This window comes from Sturnira hondurensis, unplaced genomic scaffold, assembly GCF_014824575.4.
Source record: "Sturnira hondurensis isolate 20B ecotype Veracruz unplaced genomic scaffold, ASM1482457v3 Scaffold0020184, whole genome shotgun sequence".
Taxonomy (NCBI): domain Eukaryota; kingdom Metazoa; phylum Chordata; class Mammalia; order Chiroptera; family Phyllostomidae; genus Sturnira; species Sturnira hondurensis.
In genome coordinates this window covers 1,192,582-1,213,796 of record NW_028092815.1, presented here as the reverse complement: position 1 = coordinate 1,213,796, position 21,215 = coordinate 1,192,582, and the positions used below count along the sequence as shown (strand labels likewise).

Sequence of the window (21,215 nt, the reverse complement as noted above, 5' to 3'; positions counted from 1 at the left end):
CTATATTCTCTATGCTATAATTGACATCTTTGTGACTAGTCTGAAAGAACAAATTTGTACTTCTCAATCCCTTCACGTTTTTTACCCAGCCCCCAACCCCCCCCGCCCCCGTCAACTGTCAGCCTGTGCTCTATGAGTCTGTTTCTATGTTGTATTTTCCTTTACTTCACATATAGGTGAAATCATGTGGCATTTGTCTTTCTCTGAGTGATTTATGTCACTTAGCATAATACCCTCTAGGTCCACCTATGCTGTCACAAAGGGCAAGATTCCTTCTTTTTTACGGTCACAAAATATTCCATTACATAGATGTACCACAGCTGCTTTATCCTCTTGTCTATTGCTGAGCATGTTGCATTTTAAAATTTTACCTGTTTAGTAGCATGTGTCCCACCGCTCACCTTGCTCCTCCACACATATATCTCTCAGGGACAGGGGGAGACCCTAAGGAAGCGTTTGGCAGTTTTCATGGTGTAAATACTCCCACCACAGCTGATCTCCACCTACTAATGGTATAACAATTGACTCCAAGCATTCCTGAAAATTTAGTGGTATATTCCCACCAGCTAATTGAGCTGGCTCTGACATGCCCACTGCCTATCTTAATGCTGCCCTCACTTACTGTGCTTCAGCTTCTCTGGCCTTCTCATTTGTCTGAGTGTTCCTGCCCTACAGCCTTTACGTTCGCTGTGTCCTCTTCCTAAAACTCTGTTCCTCCTCCACATGTTCATTTGGTTACCTCCTTCTTGTCATTCAGATCTTAGCTCTGATGTCTTGTCCACACAGGTGACCTTCCTTACCCACTTCTGCTAAAGGAGCTGTCTATTCTGTCACTCTTTAGCACATCATCCTGTTTTTCTTTCTCTGTAGCACTTATCATTGTATGGACTTTCTATTTACTTATCCACTGCCTGTCTCTTCCTACTAGAATGTAGGTTCTTGGGAACTGGACTCTATCCTATTAATTTCTGGGTCCTCAGCTCAGAGTAGATGCTCAGTGAATAACTGTTGCATGAGTGAATTCGTTCAAGTTCACATGACTAATAAGGGAGAAAGTAGAAGTCAAACACAAAGTCCATATTGTTGAACTCTGTGTGTTGTCTCAAATGATCCTCAAGTGGCTTATACAATAGCCTGGACTACAGAACAGTTACATAGCCACAGCACAAAGAGAGCCCATATGTGCTGCTGGCAGGAAGGTGAGTTGGTATAACCACTTTGGAAAACATTTCTGCACCGACTCCTAAGTTGAAGATGACCCGACCATCCTACTCCTAGGATATCCCCATGTATTATTCCTGCACACATGCAGCTGGAGACATGTAAAGAGTGTGTTCATAGCATTAAAACCGTAAAGCAAAAACTTGGAACGAATTCAAACATGAATTAACAGGAGAGTCGATTACTACACAGCTATAAAACCAATGAATTACACAGTATTTAACAGTATGTACTTATCTTAGCCACACACTATTCAACAAAAATGATAAATCCTCCAAAATTACAAACAGCATTATACTCTTTTATGATATTAAAAACATCTTTTAAAAAGTAAAGTAATACTCAGGGTGACTTATAAATTCAATAAAATTATATGAAACGAAAACAGAATGGCGGACATAGGACACAGGGTTAAGACACCTGGGTACGGGAGGCAGGGGATGGATTCGCTGATCGGGGAGTGGTCATCTGGTAAGACATAGTTATTATCCTAACTTGTTTTAGGCAAAGGGTTTGTATGTGCTTATTAAAAATGAACTGATTAAACAGCCAGCTAAATAGCTAAAATTGAACCATATGTGAACCATGAATTGTAGATAATCTAATTCTGCCATCCAAGGTCTAATCACAAAGAAAGTACGGGAACAACACCGAAGGTTGTACGTTCAATTCCCAGTCAGGGTGCATATGGGAGGCAAACAATCCATTCCATATTGAGATCTCTCTCTCTCTCTCTCTCTCCCCGACCCTTCTTCTCTCTAAAATCAATAAACATATTTTTAAAAACCTTATGAGGTACATAATGTTTCCATTTTAAAGATGAGAAACTGAGGTGTATTATTTTGCTTACTTTCCCAAACCTGTAACCCAATCTGAGAATAGGACTTGTCACAAAGTGTAACTAAGCACTTTCTAAGCAGTCTGGGCAGAGAAGAGGGCAGTCAACTGAATGGGAGTGAGGGGGAGAGGGGCAGCAACAGGCACTTTTACTATTTTAATTTCCAGAATGTGGATGGAAGAAATGTCCCTGCCAGAGTGTTATTCTGACTGTGACTTGGCATAACAACAAAAGTTTTTCTCCTTTTATAGGTTATAAGTTATTCATATTTACATTACATATCACACATGATTTGGAAAAATAAGATCAATGTACACAGTTCCACAAAGATTCACTGAACTACATTTTCTTACATTTTAAAAAAGAAATATTCAAAAGTTTTATTTTGCAACCTCTGAGGCCCCTCTTTTTTCCAGGTTTTAAAAATAACATTAATTGTCAAAAAGTGAAAATAGGAAACTGAAAAACACAGAAACAAAGAGCAAAGCCATCCATAATCACAAGCAGCCCACAAATCAATGTTTTTCTAGGTCCCAAGTGTATCTACAAAACTGAGCTGAGCATCTGCTTTTATGTAATTAAGATCGCACAATTGTGTTTCCTGCTTTTTCACATTTCAAAGTCCCAAAGGTATTTTTGGGACTTTTTGTGTATTTTTGTTACCAGATGGAGACCTGGCCTGAGCAGGTCCGCCTGGGACCAGCTGTCGTGTGAGGGTTCTTGGCTTCATGTAGGAAAGATTTCACAACATGAGTCCAAGGGGCTATGACGGAGCATTTATTAAAGCTGGGGACAGTGAAATGAGGAAGGGCTCAGCATAGGAGAAGCAACAGCAGAGCCCAGGCTGGGCTGCCCTGACTCACTGGGAAGCCAGAGAAAAGGAGACCTTGGGGGCAAGTTCAGGGGATCATCCTGGGACCAGCGCGACTGCCCATTGCTCCCCTGGATGCAAGTCTTCTGAGGACTCTTAGAGTTTAGGAGATGCACACCTGTGGGGGAAGGAGAGCGGGAAGGAAATGGATCGGGCTGCTGCCCAGAGGGAGAGAACACTGGGTCCTTTGTCTTGAGGCTTTTATCTCTCTCTTGCTGGTGGGAATCTTATGTCTCTAGAGAAGAATACAGCAGAATATGCATCAGTTCTCCAGGTGCACCCTTTCAGTTTATTAGGCTCCACTGATTGGTCAGGAAAGGAGAGGGCGTCATCAGTCATTGCAGCTGGTCCTGGGGTCACCCACCTGGTTGTGCTGCTTTCCTGGGCCTGGAGCTGGCACACAACTGAGGCATCGATGTTGTCTCCAGGGAAGTGCCTCTGTATCTGGCTGTAAATAGCTCAGCCAGTTTGTTCAGCTCCTGATCTGAGTTTCCCTATTCCACTCACCAAGGAATTCTCCTAGCTTCTCACTGTCCTGCCTCATTTTGATAACCACAAATACATTTCTTCCAGCTGAATCTGGAAGAAGAAATATACATAATTCTTCCTTTCTGGGTGACAAAAAATTTCATAAGAGACAAAAATGTAAACAGTCCTCTAGATAAAGATATTGGCAGAGTTACAATTAAAATACTACATTCCCTTAATGTTCAATTAAGAATGAGACATAAAGCAGCCAAGTACACAAAGTGTAATTCTAAAGAGAATTCATTATCTGATCTATACTTTTAAAGTATTAGCAAGGAAGCAAGTTTCCACTGAATTACTTACTGTGTTCCTACAGTATAAGCCACAAGAGAGGCACATGCATCAATGGTAACCATGAAAATGCAAATACAAACACGCCAGCAGACACCCCTGCCTCCGTACTTCCTTCTGCTCTTCCGCTGCCCACCCAGCCAGCAGTCCTGATGTCCAATTCTCAGAGATCATATTGTTTGTACTCTTTTAAATCAAGGTTTTCTCTCCATAGGTATGTTTTTATATCTACTTAATTGTATTTCTTAGCAACAAAATTTCTCCTCATGCTCCCAATATAGTTCATTTTGTATAAAAAAGGAAGTTGTGTGAGAAGAAGAGGAAAAAACTTTTCCAGTGCCTACCATTTACTTCACAACACCTCTGTTGTTACGCGGCAAGTCTAGGACATCCACACACATCCTGGGGCAAGGAGGCCTTTACACGGAGAAACGTGGACCCTGGAGGGTCTCCTAGGAGCATTCCAGAATAGACACGCTGGGATTTTGATCAGAGATGGGCGAAGAAGAAATAAAAATAGACACCCTCCCACCTGTCTTTTGCTTTTGCAATTGGGAGAAATCTTAATTTCTCACTGTGCGTGAAAACTATAAGCCACAGTTCGGTGTGCTGCCGCAGACTTATTTCAGCCTTCGCTTTTCCTGCTCTGTAGCCTGGCTACCCGCTGGCCACCATGGAGACTCTGCCCTGCACCTCCTCTGTCCCCAGCACTGTGCAAAGTCCCAGGGACGAATTCCAGATTGTGAAGCAGTCACCAACCTCCAGGTGCTTAGATCTGTTACAACCACATGCCAGGACAGGGTAGGAATGACAGAACTTTTCTATCTTAATTTAATCTAATTTAGACCTAATTTGATAAAACATTGTGTGAGTTGAAAGTGTACAGCATATCGATGTGACACATTAATACTGCGGTACTGCCAACTGTAGCACTTTCAGCCCCATAAGTATAATTGCTCCTAACGGTGGGAACAACACCCTGTGTAGAAGACCCTTCTCCACGTTCCCCAACCCACCGGACCTGTCCTTCCCTCCCAGCAATCTCACCCCCCTCTCACCAACCCTGCTCCATTCCTCCTTACTTTTCTTTTTATTAAATTATGGTCTCTCAAACTAAACTGGGCATTAAAGATCACCCGGTACAGTGTTTTTCAAAATGTTTTTTGATCATGTTCCAGGGGAATCCAACCCACGGCCCACAGGCTGCATTTGGCCCAGAATGGCTGTGAACATGGCTCAACACAAAATCGTAAATTTACTTAAAACACAATGTGATTTTTTTCTGATTATGTGTCACAATGTATTTAATGTGTGGCCCAAGACAACTCTTCTTCCAATGTGGCCCTGAGAGGTCAAAAGTTTGGACGCCCTCACATCATCTTCCTACAGGAAACCATCTATACAGCTGGAAAGTACAGCTGCTCTGAAAAGAGGAGACATTCCATGCCTCACCCACTTCCTCCAGGTGAGTGGCCCCAGTCCCTGGCCATAATGAGTCACTTGTCAAAGTCCTAGAAATTCCCAGCCTAAGCCAGCCCCTCATGTGGTAGGTAAGGAAGTTGAGACCCACAGAGGGACAGAGAACATGTTTAAGTCATAGTCAGCATGGTTCGGAGGTTTGGAGCCCTCGAATGCTCTTTCCTAACCACAGGGTTTACAAATCTTTGGGCTGGGAGGAATCCCCTTGAAGTGCAGGAGCTAAAGTCATTCCCAGGGTTCGCATACTACCTCCACTTGCCAAGGCCACATCCCAAACCTCAGGACTAGGGACCTCCTGCAGAGCTTACTGCTTGTCCTTAATTCGGTCATGTGGGCTTTCCTCAAGGGCCCAGGGGAGAAGGAAAAGACAGAGGACACACTTTAGAAACCAGGAGTTCAGTTAATTGGGCGTGTGCTGGATGTTCCTGTGCCTGTTTCAGAAGGGCTAACACAACAAGAAAAGGACTGGGGAGAGGGGGGGTGCAGTTAAACAGAGCTCACAGGACAGGACTCACTCCGGTGGGGGGTGGGGGGAGCACGTGACAACCTGCATTCTCTTCCCTTCCCTTCCCTTTGGAGGAGGCAGCTCCAGGCCCACTGGCAGCTCCCTCACTTCTCCAGGCCCCACTTGCATCACCCCTCCTCCCATCAGACAGCCCTCTTGGAAAACAACAATATGGACATTTATAAAGCTTCCCCTAGCTTTTACAAGTCGGTGCAATTAAAATACAATGCTCCTTAATTGTCAGCCCCCTCCCTCCTGCCGAACAAATGGTGAGAGTCTGAGTGCTGGCCCAGAGCTGAAGGCAGGCAGCAGAGGCCGCTGTGACTCCCAGGACAGTGCCTCAGACAAAAATTTCCATTTGAGGTGTCTGGCTTTCCCTGGTGCTTTTCCCAGGCTACCTAAAACTATGTTTACGTCCATCATTTCCTCACAGTTCTTCTAGAGGGAGAAATATGTCGGGGTTCAGAAAGTCACCTCTGTGGTTATACTGATTGTTTTGAGCTTAAGGCAACTTCAGCTCTAGCTGCAGGCTCAAGAGAAACTTCTGCCTCATTTTAACTACCTGGAAGAACCAGAGGAAGGGGCCTTGCCCATAGTAAGAGATTATCTATTGGGAAGGGCAAACTTGTAATTACTGAACATCTGCTCTTCTCATTGGACTGCAAGGACCCTCTGAGGCCCTCAGGGCATCTTACCGGCACTCAGGATATCTTGGAGACCCGTTTTCCAGTTCTGTCTTTGAACCTCCTTCAAGTCGGGTCTCTCTGACTCCTGTGTGCCGGGTTCCCATGCCTGCGTGTAAACTAAATTGGGTTATTTTCTCTTGCTAATCCATTTTATGTGTATTTTATTATTAGACCAGCTGAAAAAAACTTGAGGGTAAAGTTTCTTCCTCCCCCCGCAAAGACGGTTCACTCAATTTTTCTAGAGAAAGAGAGATCCAGGAGTTCTGTGTCAAGGGACATATAAGGAGTCAAAAGGCAACCAAGTTATTTTAATGGTTGGCATCTCTTCATCATCATAAAAATAATGGTAAATGGTTGTTCAAATCCTGTTTTGTTTTTTTAAGAGTTCAAATCTTGGTTCTCCCACTTATTAGCCATATGATCTTGCAAAAAATACTTGACCTTTGTCTGCCTCAATATTATTGGTAAGGTAGACAATGATCATATAGTAGTAGTTAAGTTACTGCCTTGTTGGTAGAGTAAATAGTTATATGTGTAAGAACCTAAGAACAGCACTAGCATATAGTAGGTTCTCAATGAATTTGAGTTATTATTTGTGTAGTGCTTATGGCTTACAGAGAACTTCCAAGTCTTGACCTTAAGTCCAGGCATTAGGAAGAAGTTCAGAATACTGGGTAAGGTCCAGCCTCCTTTAGGAACCCATCTCAAGGAGAAGTCTACTAGGTACTGCTTCCCAGCCCAGTTCTGTCTTTTTGCGCCACGCCCTGGAAAAGCCCCCTGCAAGGCTCCAGCACACTTCCTCTGCTGTGGCAGAAACTCCCACCCAGGAAACACAAACTTTCCCCTCTGCCTTACACAGCAAGAGGAGACAAAAGTATGCACATCATTGTGTAAGCCCCACTAGTCCTTATCTCCCCACTTTCAAATACCACTGGGTATTTTTTTGGAAAACCAATTCTGGGCTAAGAGAATTAAACTGTGTCATTTCCCCTGGTTAAACTTTTAGATGCCTTTTAAAGCAACATTAAAAAGCTGCTCAGGAATGCTGGTCATCATCCCTCCCCCCTCACTCCATAAAGGGAAAGGAGGTGACCTGTTGTGGAGAACCCCATGTGTGTGTGTGCACGTGTGTGCATGCACTTGTGTAAGGCACTAGGATGCGTGCAGATGAGACCTGGGGCTGCAGGAGGCAGAAGCAACTTGCCCGGAGTGGGTAAAGGCTGTGGCTGTGCACTTACCAGAACCGTGACATCAGCCTCTCTGAGCGAAGTTTACTCACCTGTAAAATCAAGATAATAATCATACCCATTTCATAGGGTCCTTGTAAAAATTCAACAAGTTAATTCATTTCTTATGTTTAGCACAACAATTGACACATATAAGAGTTTGATAAATGTTAGGTTTTGTGGGAAAAAGAGGGGCCACATACTAAACCTGACAAACTCAGGGGAGGACTTCATGGCGGCCTTATAAACTCAAGAACCAAAGGAAACACATAGGATGCTCTGAAATTAAACTTTCTAACTAAAAGTGGTTCATGATGAGCAGTCATGTCCTAGGCCGGTATTTTTCCCTAACAAAGATCAGTCTTTACCTTAACTGAGCCTGTTGGCTGTTCGCACCTAGGATAACATACCTTTAGAATGTCACATTTCCTTTTTCTGGACCCCTTAAAGCACAGGTACTGCGCCAGAGACCACAAAACCCTTCATTGTTATCATGTTCATCGTTAACTGTTAACAGTATGTCTGCGTCATTTTACCTTTTGTGCAGTCTCAGAGGTCCATTCCAGCTCGTTTTGCTTTTTCCCTCCTCCCTAATCTCTCACCAATGGATTTCCCCGAAGCCCCTTAGGCCTCCTCTTTTGATTGTAATGTTCAACACAAGGTGCCAAACTGCCCTTCTCTGGAGCACTTCTTCGTAGAGATTTTGCTTCCTGGCAACTGTCGTCAGTTTGGCTCAATAAACTCACCAAGAATTCTCTGCAGGTTCAAATGTTTCTTACATTGATAGTTTTATTATCACTACCTGAGAAAGAGGAGCAGCTAGGGTTTACTCTGTGCCTTTTCCATTGCACCACGTGGGCCCCTGGTCTCTGACTGAGGAAAACAAATTTATCTCCAAATGCAAGAGTCTTAACCGCTCCCAGCCCAGCTCCTGGTGTGGGACGTTGGGGAGTGGGTTGGGTAGGAAATCCACCACATTAGAGGTAGCAGTGGCTATGTCCAACCTAGGAAGCAATTCACTTGTTCCTCACTGCTGACCAGTAACGATCCACTTTCTCTGGACCCTTTTATTGACCAGACACTCATTCTCTGATGACATGTGAATACTACTACAGTTGGTATGTGTGGCTTCTCTGTCCCTGATCCCTCCACCCTCCTTCCACTTCCCACTTCCCCTCTCCTTCCTCCTTTCATCTTCTCCTCCCTCTTCCTCTTTCAGCCGCGTCCTCCCCCTTTCCTCTCCCCGCCCAGGCTTGACAGCCTGAGGTCCCACTCTTTGTCCTGACGTCACCATCTCAGTCTCGGAGAGCGTGGTAGGTGTTCGGTGTGGCCCTGTGTCCGAAAGAGGGAGTGAATTGTTCTTCAATGGCTGTAACAGTCCCCTGGGTTGTGCACGGTCTTTCGGAAGCAGAACCTTTTATCCGGGTCTCTGGCTTGGCCTTCTAGTTCAGTAATGTCATCCATCAGTTCGCTCAGTTTCCATTATTTACCCCATCTAGAACCACAGGAAACTGGAACTGGGTTAACGCGGTGCCTTAAGGCCCGGGCGGTCCTCCGTACCAGCCCTGGAGAAGGCTGGGGCCTTGGGAGCAGCCCTCGGAGGCAGACGCCCGCAGGGCAGGCTCCGGGGTTGCACGCTAGCCCGGAGCAGGAACTCCGCGGCGGGCCCGCCTCCAGCTGCCTCGCGCGCGGCCGCTTTAAGAGAGGGGCGGGGCCGGCCCAGGCCAGGAGGCCAGCCCACAGGCTCCTTGTCCTTTTTGATCCATTCAAAAATTACTCATTGCAAATTCCCGGACTGCGGGGAGAAGAGAAGGAAGGGGGCGGAGGAGCCGACTTGCTGCCGGCGCTGCGCTGGTCCCGGAGGCCCGAGCCCTTGGTCGGAGCCGCTCGAGGGCCGACTGGCTCCGGGGGCCTCACCAGGAAGCGCCCGGATCGCGACGCTCGAGGAGCTCCGCGCGGCGCCACTCGCCGGCCCGCGGCCCCGAGGCACGCCCAGCCCCAGCCCCAGCCCCAGCTAGGGTCCCCGGCGATGGCTGGCCGCTGAGCATGGCACAGTACGGCGCCCCCGGCCCGCTGGGCATGGCCGCGCGGGAGGAGCTGTACAGCAAAGTCACCCCGCGGAGGGCCCGCCAGCAGCGCCCCGGCACCGTCAAGCATGGATCTGCGCTGGACGTGCTCCTGTCCATGGGCTTCCCCAGAGCCCGCGCGTAAGTGCCGGTGCTCCCAGCCTCAGCACCCGCCCCGCCCCAGGGCCGGCCCTCGGCTTCGCTCCGGCTCGCCTCCCGCGCCTGCCGTCCGGGCGGCCCGCACCCCGCTGCCCACCTCCCGCCGGGGACTGATGGGGCGCGGGAGCCGGCGCTCACCCCTTCACGCTGGGCGCGGGGCCGGGGCTTGGTGGGGCTGCTTAAGGGTAGGCATGCCTCAGGGTGGGGACACCGGGTTCCAGTTCGAGTGCCTTGCCCAGCGCCAGGCCTCTGCCGTGGGGCTGAGCCAGTGTCTCGCGGACCCTGGGGAAGCGGGCCCCATTGGGGACTCAGGCGCCCTCTGGATCCGAAGCGTTAAGCTGGTTTCGGATCCTCTCGAGGGCTGGGAAAGGGACGGGGACCGCCAGGCAGGGAGGCCGGCCTTCTTACTGCAGCTACCAGCTCCGGATGCCGCGCTCCGGTTCCGTCTCCCTCCGGAGTAGGAGGGGCGGGAGTGTGGGTGCTGCTGCGTGTTCATTGATAGGGAGGAAGGAAGGAGGAGAAGCAATTCCTCCAGGGGACCTGGGTTCTCGGTTCTCGTCAGTGGTGACGGCAGCATATATGTCTGGGGGTGCGAGAGAGTAAGGAGGGGGCGCTGTCCTCCTTTATCCTTCCTCCTGCAGGGTGGGGTAGGTAGGCAATGGCAGAGAGGGCGCAGGTGGCCGCCCCTGCAGCCTGCTGCGAAGAGGCCTGTTCGCCAGCAAGAGGCAGCAGGAGCCTTCTGAGGCCGAGCATCAGAGGTGGTGGGGCTGGAACCTCGCCTAGGCTGGGCCATTCTTCCTTGGTTGCCTGCAGATTTCTCAGGTGGGGCCACACTGCCTGGGATCCTGGGGCGCTGCTTCTCTGAATTGCATCCCCTGAAGGGGGAGTCAGGCAAACTTTATTAAGGAAGGGCGAATGAAGTTAGTGAAAGTTCTTTTCTGCCCCATTTTTCAGGTGTCCCTTCTCTGGTCTCTGGGCAAGCGAGCCTCTTTGTTCTTTACTAACCTGGCCGTTACCTCTTAATCCAAGCAGACCCCTGGTTTTTCATTCCACGCAGCCTGCTCGAAAGGCCTGAAATGGACCGATACTTCTGTCTCCCACTGGCTTCCAAGCACTGGGGCTCTAGTCGCTGATGCCAGAGTTGCAGAGAGAGGGTGTGGGCTCCGCAGGGGTATGTCAGGTGTGGGTGCTGCTGGGTAGGTCCTTCCTATGGATGATGAATGTGCACAGCTCTCCTTAAGAAAGGGACGTGGGGGCCCGGAATCTGCTGGGCAGTGCTGCAGAGTTAGCACAGTCTGAGGCATTTTTCCCTGTAAGAAATGGGGCCAGTGCTAGGACCTGCATAGGTTAATTAGGGGTAACTACGCAGACCATCATGTTTGCTATTCAGACTGACTTTAAAGGGTCCAGGAGGCCCATGTCCTGACGTATTAGAATGATGGTCAAAATTAGAGTAATTTTCACTTGTTCAACCTCCTAGATCTCATAATAGCTAGCATTTACTGAGTACTTACTATGTACAGTACTAAGCACTTTATGTATTAATAATCCTTTTGTCCTAGCCACACAATGAGAAAGGCAACTGTATGCCCATTTTATGAATTGGTTCATAGAGGTCACAGAGCTCGTCGAGTGTTAACAGCAGTAAGCAGTGAATTGGGGATTCAAACCCAGGCAGTATGCTCAGCATAGGCTCGTATTCAGGGCCAGGGCGAGTTAACGTGGGGAGAATGCTGAGTGCAGTGCCTGGCCCTGGCACACAGTGAGCTGCTTTATCAGTTTCTGTGGCTGTTGGAACGGGTTACCTGCCACACACTGGGTGCCTGAAAGCAGCAGGCATTTGTTTTTTTCTAGTTCTGGAGCCCAGAAGCCCTAAACCAGTGTCATTGGGCTGAAATCAAGGCGACAGCAGGGCTGTGCTCCCTCCATATTTTAGGGGAGAATCCAGCCCTTGCATCTTCCAGCTCCTGGTGGCTACTGGCGTTCTAGGGCTGTGGCTACATTACTCCAGTCTCTGCCTCCGTGGTCACTTTGCCTCCCCTTCTGTCTGTGTCAAACCTCCCTCTGCCTGTTTCCTAGAAAGACAGTTGTGATGGCACTTAGGGCCTTAGGGCCTTCCCAGACAATTCAGGCTAATCTTCCCACCTGGAGATCCCTTCGCTTAATCATATCTGCAAACTACTTTTCCCCATAAGGTTCCTGGGAATAGGTCATAGCTATCTTTTGAGGAGACATTATTTGGCCTGCCATAGCTCCTGTTGCTGTTATGGGCACAGCCTCTTTCCACTGGGACTGTGACAGAGTGGGTCATGATGAAATAGCCTGGTTGGGAGGAAGGGTATATTCGCTGTTCTGTCTTCTTCAAATTCTCTGCCTCCGAGTGGGCTGAGCCCTTGGCAATCACCTGACCTGTTTCCACTCCCTGCTCAGACTGGCATCCCTTCTACTTAAGCCTAGAAAGGCCAGTGTGGTCAGCCTGCCCCTTAATAACAACTCAGTTCAGTAAGAAGAGGGACTTCTCCCTGGGGCCATCTGAAATTTCAGAGAGCAGTTTTAACCTCATTTTGTCAGGCTTAGCCTCTGAGAAGCCTCTTTTTGGATCTTAATCCTGGAGGAAGGAACATGATGAAATTGAGAGCAAGGGAGAGCAGGAACGGCTTTCTGGGATGGGGATGACTTGACTTTGATGGGGAGAAGGGATGAGACTATGTCTGGAGCGTGGCCCTTTAAGGAGAGAACAGTGGCAGCCAGTGAGCACAGCTCTGGTTTCCCCTCCAGCTGTAACTGGGTCTAGTGCTATGCAGCAGCAGGAAGAGGCCTTCCACTGGGTTCTAGGTCGGCCAACAGAGAGCTCAGGGCCAGCAAGGTCCTGTGGTCTTGGATAAGTCACTGAACCCCCACTGGGCCCACCAATTCCCTCTGAGCAGGACAGGATGGATCTATGCATGCTTCTTAAGTGCATGAGAGAGCTGCTGGGAAAAGTGCAGAGCAAGCAGGGGGACTTCAGGGTGTGTTCTCTCCAGCTCCTGACTCCCTGGATCTTTTTTCCATCTCACCTCAGGACATTCAGTCCACCCTAGACTTTGCTGTGGAAGAGCCTGCCACCTGGAGAAGGCCGGAGGGGTGGCGGTTTCTGTGGCAGGTGTGTGTGTGTGTCTGTCTGGGTGTAAGCAAGCTAAGGGGGAAGGAGCCTTAGGGGGACCTCAGAAAAAAGCTCTCAAGGGGCGAAAAGAGTCTATCCCTTTCTTCTTCTTCTTTTTTTTTGTTTTCCTATGCCCAGTAGCTCTGCTCTGTTCCAGAAGTTCTAAAAATGAAGGTCCGGCTTTGTCAAGACTGGAGTGAGTTTGGTGGGAAGGGAAAGCAAGAGTGTGTATGTGTGCCCTGCAAAGGCCTGAGCAGAGGGACAGACACCTGGGGCCCAGAGAGCCTCTGCATCTATCACTGGAGAAGGCAGGCAGGCCCAGTACCTGAGTTGTAGCTTCGAATAGCCCTACTCTACTTTGTACTGCCCCCTGCTGGCCTCCGCACTTTGGGGGAGGGGACTGAGGCTCTCCTTGCTTATCTCTTCTGTGGCTAGAGTTCTAGTGTGGGAGCCAGTCGCTGAACAATGGGTTTGAGGAGTCCTGGCTGAAACACAGCTCTGCCTTTTCATTTGGCTGGGGTTTGTGTGAGGCTGTCTGTGGCTAGTACTTTCTGTGCAGCCAGTGGCTTTAGAGTGCTTCCTAATGATTGGGAGATAGTCTTGTGAAGGACACTGACAGGGGTCAGATAACTGACACTTGACATGTCTAGGTCTTCTCTTTAACCCCCCTTTTTTATCAATATTTTGACCAGCTTCTGTGCGTGGCGGTGCCTGTCCTGTGTAACTCACAAGGCTTTGTCAAGACAAGGTGATATCAAGGCAGGCAAGGACTTGGGGCAGTTGGAAGTATAATCTGGACACAAGATAGATATGATTGTTGTATGGGATTGGAAGAAAACGAAGGATGTGGGACGGCTGTTGAGGTCCTTGGCAAGGATTCACATGGGCTGTTAGGTTGTCCTTTTCCCACTGAGAGTATTTGAGCAACACCTAGTTACAGAGTATGTCAGTGGCACAAAGAAAGAGCTGGAAGAAGTGCCTTCAACTTTTCTCTGGTCAGGAGCTGCATTAGCTGTGCCTCACTGCCCAAGGATAAAAGCTGCTCAAAGCTGGCTACAAAAGGAGTTGAGAGCAACTTGGAGAAGCCCATCAATGAAAATATCCAGTTTCTTTGGCCCTCTCCAGCTTACCTGGTGCCTGCCATTGGTTCTGGAAGCACTTGGGCAACTTAGCATCTCCAAAATGTGGCTGATTCTGGGTGGGGGGCTACAGTTGCTTTCCCAGGGGTGTTGGGTGGAAAGGGAAGACTAACCATGGCCCACTGGAGCTGAATGAACCTTACAGGAGGGCAGGGCAGGTAAGTCTCTAACTGCCCACCCTGGCCGTCTGCCCACGCAGCACTCCTGCATTTGTGCTGTTTTACAGTGGAAAACTTGCTCTCATGTGCACTAAATAAGCTTTGATGAGCACAGCAATCCTGTAAGTAAACCACACAATAAAAGCCCCATTTTAAAAATGAGACTTGAGGCTCCAAGGAACTCAGGCAGTACCTGGCGTGGGGCCACGTCTCCGTGCCGTCTTGGGCTAAAACTGGAAGTCCAGGGACCCTTCCAGGCCTCATAGCCCGGCCTCATTCAAAATGAAATACTTTGATGTGTGTTCTTCTTAATTATGTACAATAATTTAACCTATTTAGAGGTCGAGCAGTTTCGATGTTTGAAAACATGTGGGGTCACCACCACGAGACACAGCGCATGACCATCACCCGTGAAAGTTGTCTGTGCCCCTTTGTGTCACTCTTCCCCCCGCCGTGCCTGGGCAATGCCGACCTGCCTCCTGTAACCACAGATGGGTCGCATTGTCTAGACTGGTCTGTAAGTGGAGTCACCCAGTGCATGCTCTGCCTGCCTGGCATCTTGTCTGATGTTTGTGAGACTTGTCCATGATGCGTGTGCACCAGTGGTTTGTGCCCTGTTAGTCCTGAGCAGATTGCGATGTATTTGATTGTGCCAGTAACATAATTGTAACGTCTGTACACAGCTTCTGTGCAGGTTCCCTGTTACATTGTAATAATGCCTAAGATTTTTAGACCACTTTGGAGGTTGCAAAGCAGATTTATATACATAATCACAGTCAAATCTCAAAGTGATAATTTCATGAGGAAATTGAGGTTCAGAAGATTAAGTGTAACAGGGTGAAGAGTGAGCATCCAGCCTTGTGACACTGTCCTCTGGTTTTTGTCACCACCCTGCCCTCAGCTGTCTCAAAGTCTAGCTGCTTTTCACTGCGTGGACAGTAATTCTCAGAGCTGAAGGTTTTGCTTTTCAAACAGACAACACAACGAGGGACTCCCGTGTCTCCCACCAGCCCTGCTCCCACCAAGCACAGTGGCGGTAGAGCCGTCAGTTCCACTGCTGTCCCAGTGGGCGCCTGGGGGTGTGTGTGTGAGGAGGTATTTGTCCCTCCTCTTGGGAATCGTACACTGAAGAAGCCCCATCATGATCTGCCTGCTGCCTGGACGTCTAAATTTGTGGCAGCTGTTCACACAGCCTGCGTGTGAATCGCTGTTCAGCCCCGTGCCAGCTGCCAGCGGGGTAACTGGGCAAGTTGCTGAATCCACTGAGCCTCAGTTTCCCTGTCTATGAAGCATGGACAATAGCAGTCCCCGCATCAAAGCACTTTTGTGAGGGCTAAGAGTGCCGTGTTCTGTGAGCCTCCACAGTGACCCTTCACCAGTGACCCCTCCAGGAGCCAGTCTGCCCTTGCTCGGCCTGGGCAGGCACACTCTGCCGTGGGGGAGAAGCTCTGACTGTGGCTCACACCACATGGACAACTCGGTGTCGCGCACACACCAGGAAAACAAACGTTGGCCGCCAGATGCTGGCTCAGCTCGCACTCGTTCTTCAGTTCCTAGCTGTTTGGACTCGCCCATGTACTTTTCTCCCTGTGGCTTCAGTGTTCCCACCTACAGAAGAGGTTCCGTGCAGTTCTGGGGACTTGTTGGGGAAGCTGGGGGGTGACATGGGCAACTTTTGGGGGTAGCATCAAGGTGTTTTTTTCACTGCTTTATGTTTACTTTTCTGTTTCAGGGTGTGTGGCTGTTTGGTTGCCCCCAGAGCTTTATTGTCAAATACTCTTCTCTTTTTAAAGAAAACTCTTCAGTACTGTGGATATTCTAGAGTAAATAAATGGGAAGAAAAAAGATGTGAGGCGATTACAACAGTGGGCAGCTGTTTAACTAGTTTGCACCAGTGTACTTTTCGAATTGGTCGTGATGTTCCTTCCTGCAGAATGACTGACGTGCTGGTTAAAGGAGAGAGGGGGGTGGCGCCTTGAGCCCAGCTCCTGGGACCCATAAATCACTCATGGGCACCTTTTTAATTAAAGGGACATCTTCCCTTCTGCAGGGTCACCAGCTGTTTGGATAACAATTTCCACTGTGATCCTTTGTCCCAGTGGAAACATAAACATTCCCACAGGTAAAGTAAAGCAACAGTGGTGAACTGTTGGGCTGAATCCCAGGGCTGCTGCCACACACCGCGGGAGGCCCAGAGAACCCCCCCCACCAGGCAGCTCACAGGAGTCTGGAACATGCCGGGGGGAGGCCAGCAGCACAGATGGCCAGAGGCAGCCAAACTATTCAGGTCTCTTTCCAGGTTTTGTTAGGTAGACCCCCATAAATCAGGGAACAGCATTGTTTAGAATTCTGCTTCCGAGTGGACTGTGCCCTATTCAACAGTCTCGACTGTGAGCACACGCTCACTAGGTATTTGTCTCTCGCTTTGGGTAGGAAGTGCTTAGCAGGAAAGAGAGCTGCCCCATGGCTGCTTTTGTGTACAGTCGGGTGGGCAGCCTCTGGGCGTCTCTGGGCCACGCTGGAAGAAGAAGAGTTGTCTCAGGCCACATGTTAGATATGGCACGACATATGATCACAAGAAAAATCGCAAAATGTTTTAAGTAAATTTACGATTTTGTGTTGGGCCATATTCATAGCCACTCTGGGCTGCATGCAGCCTGTGGGTTGGACACCCCTGGAAGGGGCTGCTGGAGCCCTGAACCAGTGGCATCTGCTGTCTGTTTTCTTTTTTTTTAATTTATTTTTATGTTTTAAGTGCCCATCAGTAGATGAGTGGATAAAACAACTACAAGACATTTACACAATGGAATCCTACTCGGCCATAAAAAAGAAGAAAATTTTACGCTTAGAAACAGCAGGGACGGACCTGGAGAACATTATGGTTAGTGAAATAAGCCAGTCAGAGAAAGACAAATACCACATGATCTCATTCATATGTGGAATGTAATGAACAAACTTAACTAACAAGCAAAACAGAGATAGACTCATAGATGGAGAGCAGATGACAGCCAGTGGGGAGAGAGGTTAGGGGGTGGAGGGATGGAGCAAAAAGGAAATGGGGTTCTTGGACACGGACAACAGGGTGGGGATGGGTGGGGGAGGGGAGTTATAAGGGGACTAAGTGGTAATGGAAAAATATAATAAAGATTAACATCATTTTTTTCAAGTCTCACCTTTGTACGTTTTTAATCTAGAAATTGGGAGATTATTGGTAGGAAAAATAAGACACACAGTGACCTATTTTACTGCATGATATAAAGGAAAATTTTATGCTAATATTCAGTACATAGCAGTACAGTACAGAATGCATTTTGTACTTATATTTTCAGCTAAAAGCATGAATAATTATTCAAATTTCTGGTGACTCAACACTACCTTGCAAAATTAGCATTTATACACTCAAGATTTATTAGATATTTCAAAGAATTGAAAACAAGATCTCAAAGAGATATTTGCACACTCATGTTCATGCAGCATTTTTTGCAATAGCTAAGAGGTGTAAGATAGAATTAACCTAAATGGGACTTCCACCGAGATGGAGGCATAGGTGGAAACACTGTGCCTTCTCCCACAACCAAGTTTGAATACAACAAAGGTTTAGTAAACAAAGATGCAGCCAAAGAATAGAAAATTGAACTATACGGAAGTCCATTAAGTCCGACAACAACGAACCATTCAACCTTACCAGTAAGAGGAGTGGAGTCAGCAGTGGAGCCAGTCAGGCAGGAAAGATCCCCCGACCCAGGCACGCAGGCATCCGAGGTAGCATCGGGTGGACCCAGTGAGGGCATGGGGTGGCAGGCTGGCCGCGGTCACACATTCTCACGCAGATAAACCAGCAGAGGAGTGAACAGTGAGATGGACCTCGTAGGCTCCAGCCGTGAACCCAGTGAGGGCACAAGGCGGCGGGCTGACCTTGGTCACACATTTGCGAGCAGTGGGACGGACTGCGCGGGCCCCGGTGCTGGGAGGCAGCAGAGGGGGCTGCTATTGCTCCTCTTTGACCCCACCCCCACATATAGCGTCACAACCCAGCAACTGAGTTGCCTCGCCCTGGTGAACACCTAGGGCTCCGCTCCTCATACGTAACAGACATGAACAGTCCAAAATATGGCTCAAGAAGAACTTAAAGCCCCAGAACCGATAACTGTAAGCGAAAAAGAAATAGCGAACCTCTCAGATGCACAGTTCAAAATACTGGTGATCAGGATGCCCACAAAACTGGTTGATTTTAGTCACAAATTAGAGGAACATATGAAGGCTAAACTAATTGAAATGAAGGGAAATGCACAGGAAACCAACAGTGATGGAAAGGAAACTGGAACTCAAATCAAGGGAGTGGACCAGAAGGAAGGAAGAAATGACCAAACAGAAAAATGTGAAGTAACAAGAATTCAAAAAAATGAGGAGAGGCTTAGGAACCTCCAGGACATCTTTAAACATTCCAACATGTGAATTACAGGGGTGCCAGAGGGGAAAAGAAACAGCCACGAGTGGAAAACTTATTTGAACAAAGGAGAACTTCCCCAATCTGGCAAAGGAAATAGACTTCCAGGAAATCCAGGAAGCTCAGAGAGTCCCAAAGAAGTTGGACCCAAGAAGGAACACACCCAAGACACATCATAATTACATTAACCAAGATTAAAATGAAGGAGAGAATCCTAGAAGCAGCAAGAGATAAGGGGACAGTCACCTACAAAGGAGTGCCCATCAGACTGTCAGCGGATTTCTCAAAAGAGACCTTACAGGCAAGAAGGGGCTGGAAAGAAGTATTCCAAGTCATGAAATCCAAAGACATACATCCAAGATTGTTCTGTCCAGCAAAGCTTTTATTTAGAATGGAAGGACAGATAAAGTGCTTCTCAGATAAAATCAAATTCAAGGAGTTTATCATCACCAAGCCCTTATTATATGAAATGTTAAAAGGACTTATCTAAGAAAAAGAAGATAAAAAATATGAACAGTGAAAAGACAGCAAACTCACAGTTATTAACAACCATACCTAAAACAAAAGCAAACCAAGAGGACAGCTGATCAGGAGCAGAACCATAGAAATGAAGAACACATGGAGGGTTAGCAACAGGGGAGTGGGAGGAGGAGAAGGGGGGAGAAGATATAGAAAATAAGTAGCATAGACAGTAGGTAAAATATAGATGGGGGGCAAGAATAGTATGGGAAATATAGAATCTAAAGAACCTGAGACACGTGGTCATAAAGTAAAGGGAGAGAATGATGGGGGAGGGAGTGTGCAGGGTGGAGGGGAATGGGGGAGGAATAGAACAACTGTAATGGTATAATCAATAAAATATATATTAAAAAAAGAATTAACCTAAATGATCTTTAATTGATGAATGGATAAATAACGTGGTGTACAGCCATCCCTCAGTATATAGGGACATTCAGCAACCCCCATGTATACCAAAATGCCAGAATGCTCAAGTTCCTCCCATAAAATGATATAATTGCCTATAACCTATATTTACATATAGGCTGCATTGGGGATGCTTACCCATCACTTCATTTGCATAGATTCAGCCTAGTGTTTGGTGCATGGCCAGTTCAAATTTTACTTTTGGGAACTTGCTGGGATTTTTTTCCTTAATATTTTGAACCGTGGTTGGTTGAATCCGCAGATGTGAAACCCATGGATATGGAGGGCAGACTATATACCTACAATGGAAAGGTGTTCAGCTTTATTCATTCATTCATTCATTCATTCATTTATATAATGTTTAATTTTTAAATTTTTTTATTGTTGTTCAATTCCAGTTGTCTGCATTTACCCCCTCCACTCCCGTGCCCCAGTCATATCTAATCAAAAGAAAAAAGTGAGTGAAATAGAACCAGAAACACTGAAAGGAAGAACTGACAGTAACCAGAGGGGAGGGGGGAGGGGATTATGGGGGGGAGGGTTTTCAGGAACAACTGTAAAGGACACATGGACAAAACCAAGAGGGGGTGGAGGCAAAGGAGGGAGGTGGGTTAATTTTTTAATTTTTACTGATTTTTTTTTTAGAGAGAAGATCAGGGTGGGGCAGGGAGATGGGGAGAAAGAGACTTCAATGTTTTGTTCCCCTTATCTGTGTGTTGATTAGTTTATTCTTTTTCAGCTTTCTTTTTATTGTCGACACTGTTACTGATGCATCCTCATTTGCCCCCCTTTGCCCGTCCCCACTTGGCCCTGCTCCCCTCGCCCCTTCCTCTGACCATCACACACTGCCATCTGTGTCTATGGGACATGCATGTATGTTCTTTGGCTAAAACCTTCACCTTTCATCCAGTCCTTCTCCTCCTACTGTAAACCCACTTTTCCCTGACCTGTATGTAAGTAGATAAGTTTAAAAAAGAATTGAAACTCACAGAAGAGGCCTTAAGAATATCACTGAGGTAGTGTGTGTGTGGGGGGGTGGATACGAAGGGCTTTTGGAATATCCAAGTTGTCTTATTCACGTTTTAGAGTCAAGTTTTTAAAAAAATTGTTTTATTCTATTTTTAAAATAGTTTTATCTTTTTATTGCATTTTTTCCCTCATTACCATTTATTCCTCTCATATCCTCTTCCACCTCCACCCACCCATTAGTTTCCTGTATGTGGCCTGACCAGGACCCAGCCAGCAACTTTGGTCTATAGAGATGATGCTCTAACCCACTGAGCTACCTGACAGGGCCATGGCGGCTCATTTCGTAATCAACTTGCCCTTGAATTGCCTGCCTGCCCACCCTTTCTTCTCCTTTTGCCTCATCAGATTTTACATATACTGGAGAGCTAGTTCAACCGTAATTCATCTGGCTTTCCTTTATTTTCCTTCCCTACCCTCATTCCTGTCTCTTTTCCTCTCCTTTTCTCATCATTGTCCCTCAACCCTTGTTAAGCTTCACACTCTGAAGTAGGCAGGATGGAGGATCA

General features: G+C 47.5%; 1 protein-coding gene and 1 long non-coding RNA gene across 2 annotated transcripts in view; one reads left to right on the top strand and one right to left on the bottom strand.

Moving 5' to 3' along the window:
- Positions 1-2,813: 2,813 nt before the first annotated feature.
- On the bottom strand, positions 2,814-9,259 carry LOC118975220 (uncharacterized). Its single transcript, XR_005064024.1, has 3 exons — positions 8,932-9,259; positions 7,658-7,698; positions 2,814-3,509 (listed from the first exon to the last, which is right to left on the bottom strand). It is a non-coding gene; the product is annotated as an uncharacterized LOC118975220 (long non-coding RNA).
- A 96-nt stretch (positions 9,260-9,355) lies between these two features.
- Positions 9,356-21,215, top strand: part of UBASH3B (ubiquitin associated and SH3 domain containing B) — a 139,708-nt gene continuing 127,848 nt past the window's right edge. The window contains exon 1 of the mRNA XM_037029051.1: positions 9,356-9,852. Within this exon, the coding sequence (XP_036884946.1) occupies positions 9,692-9,852 (161 nt within the window). The 5' untranslated portion in view covers positions 9,356-9,691. The remainder of the gene's footprint in view (positions 9,853-21,215) is intronic.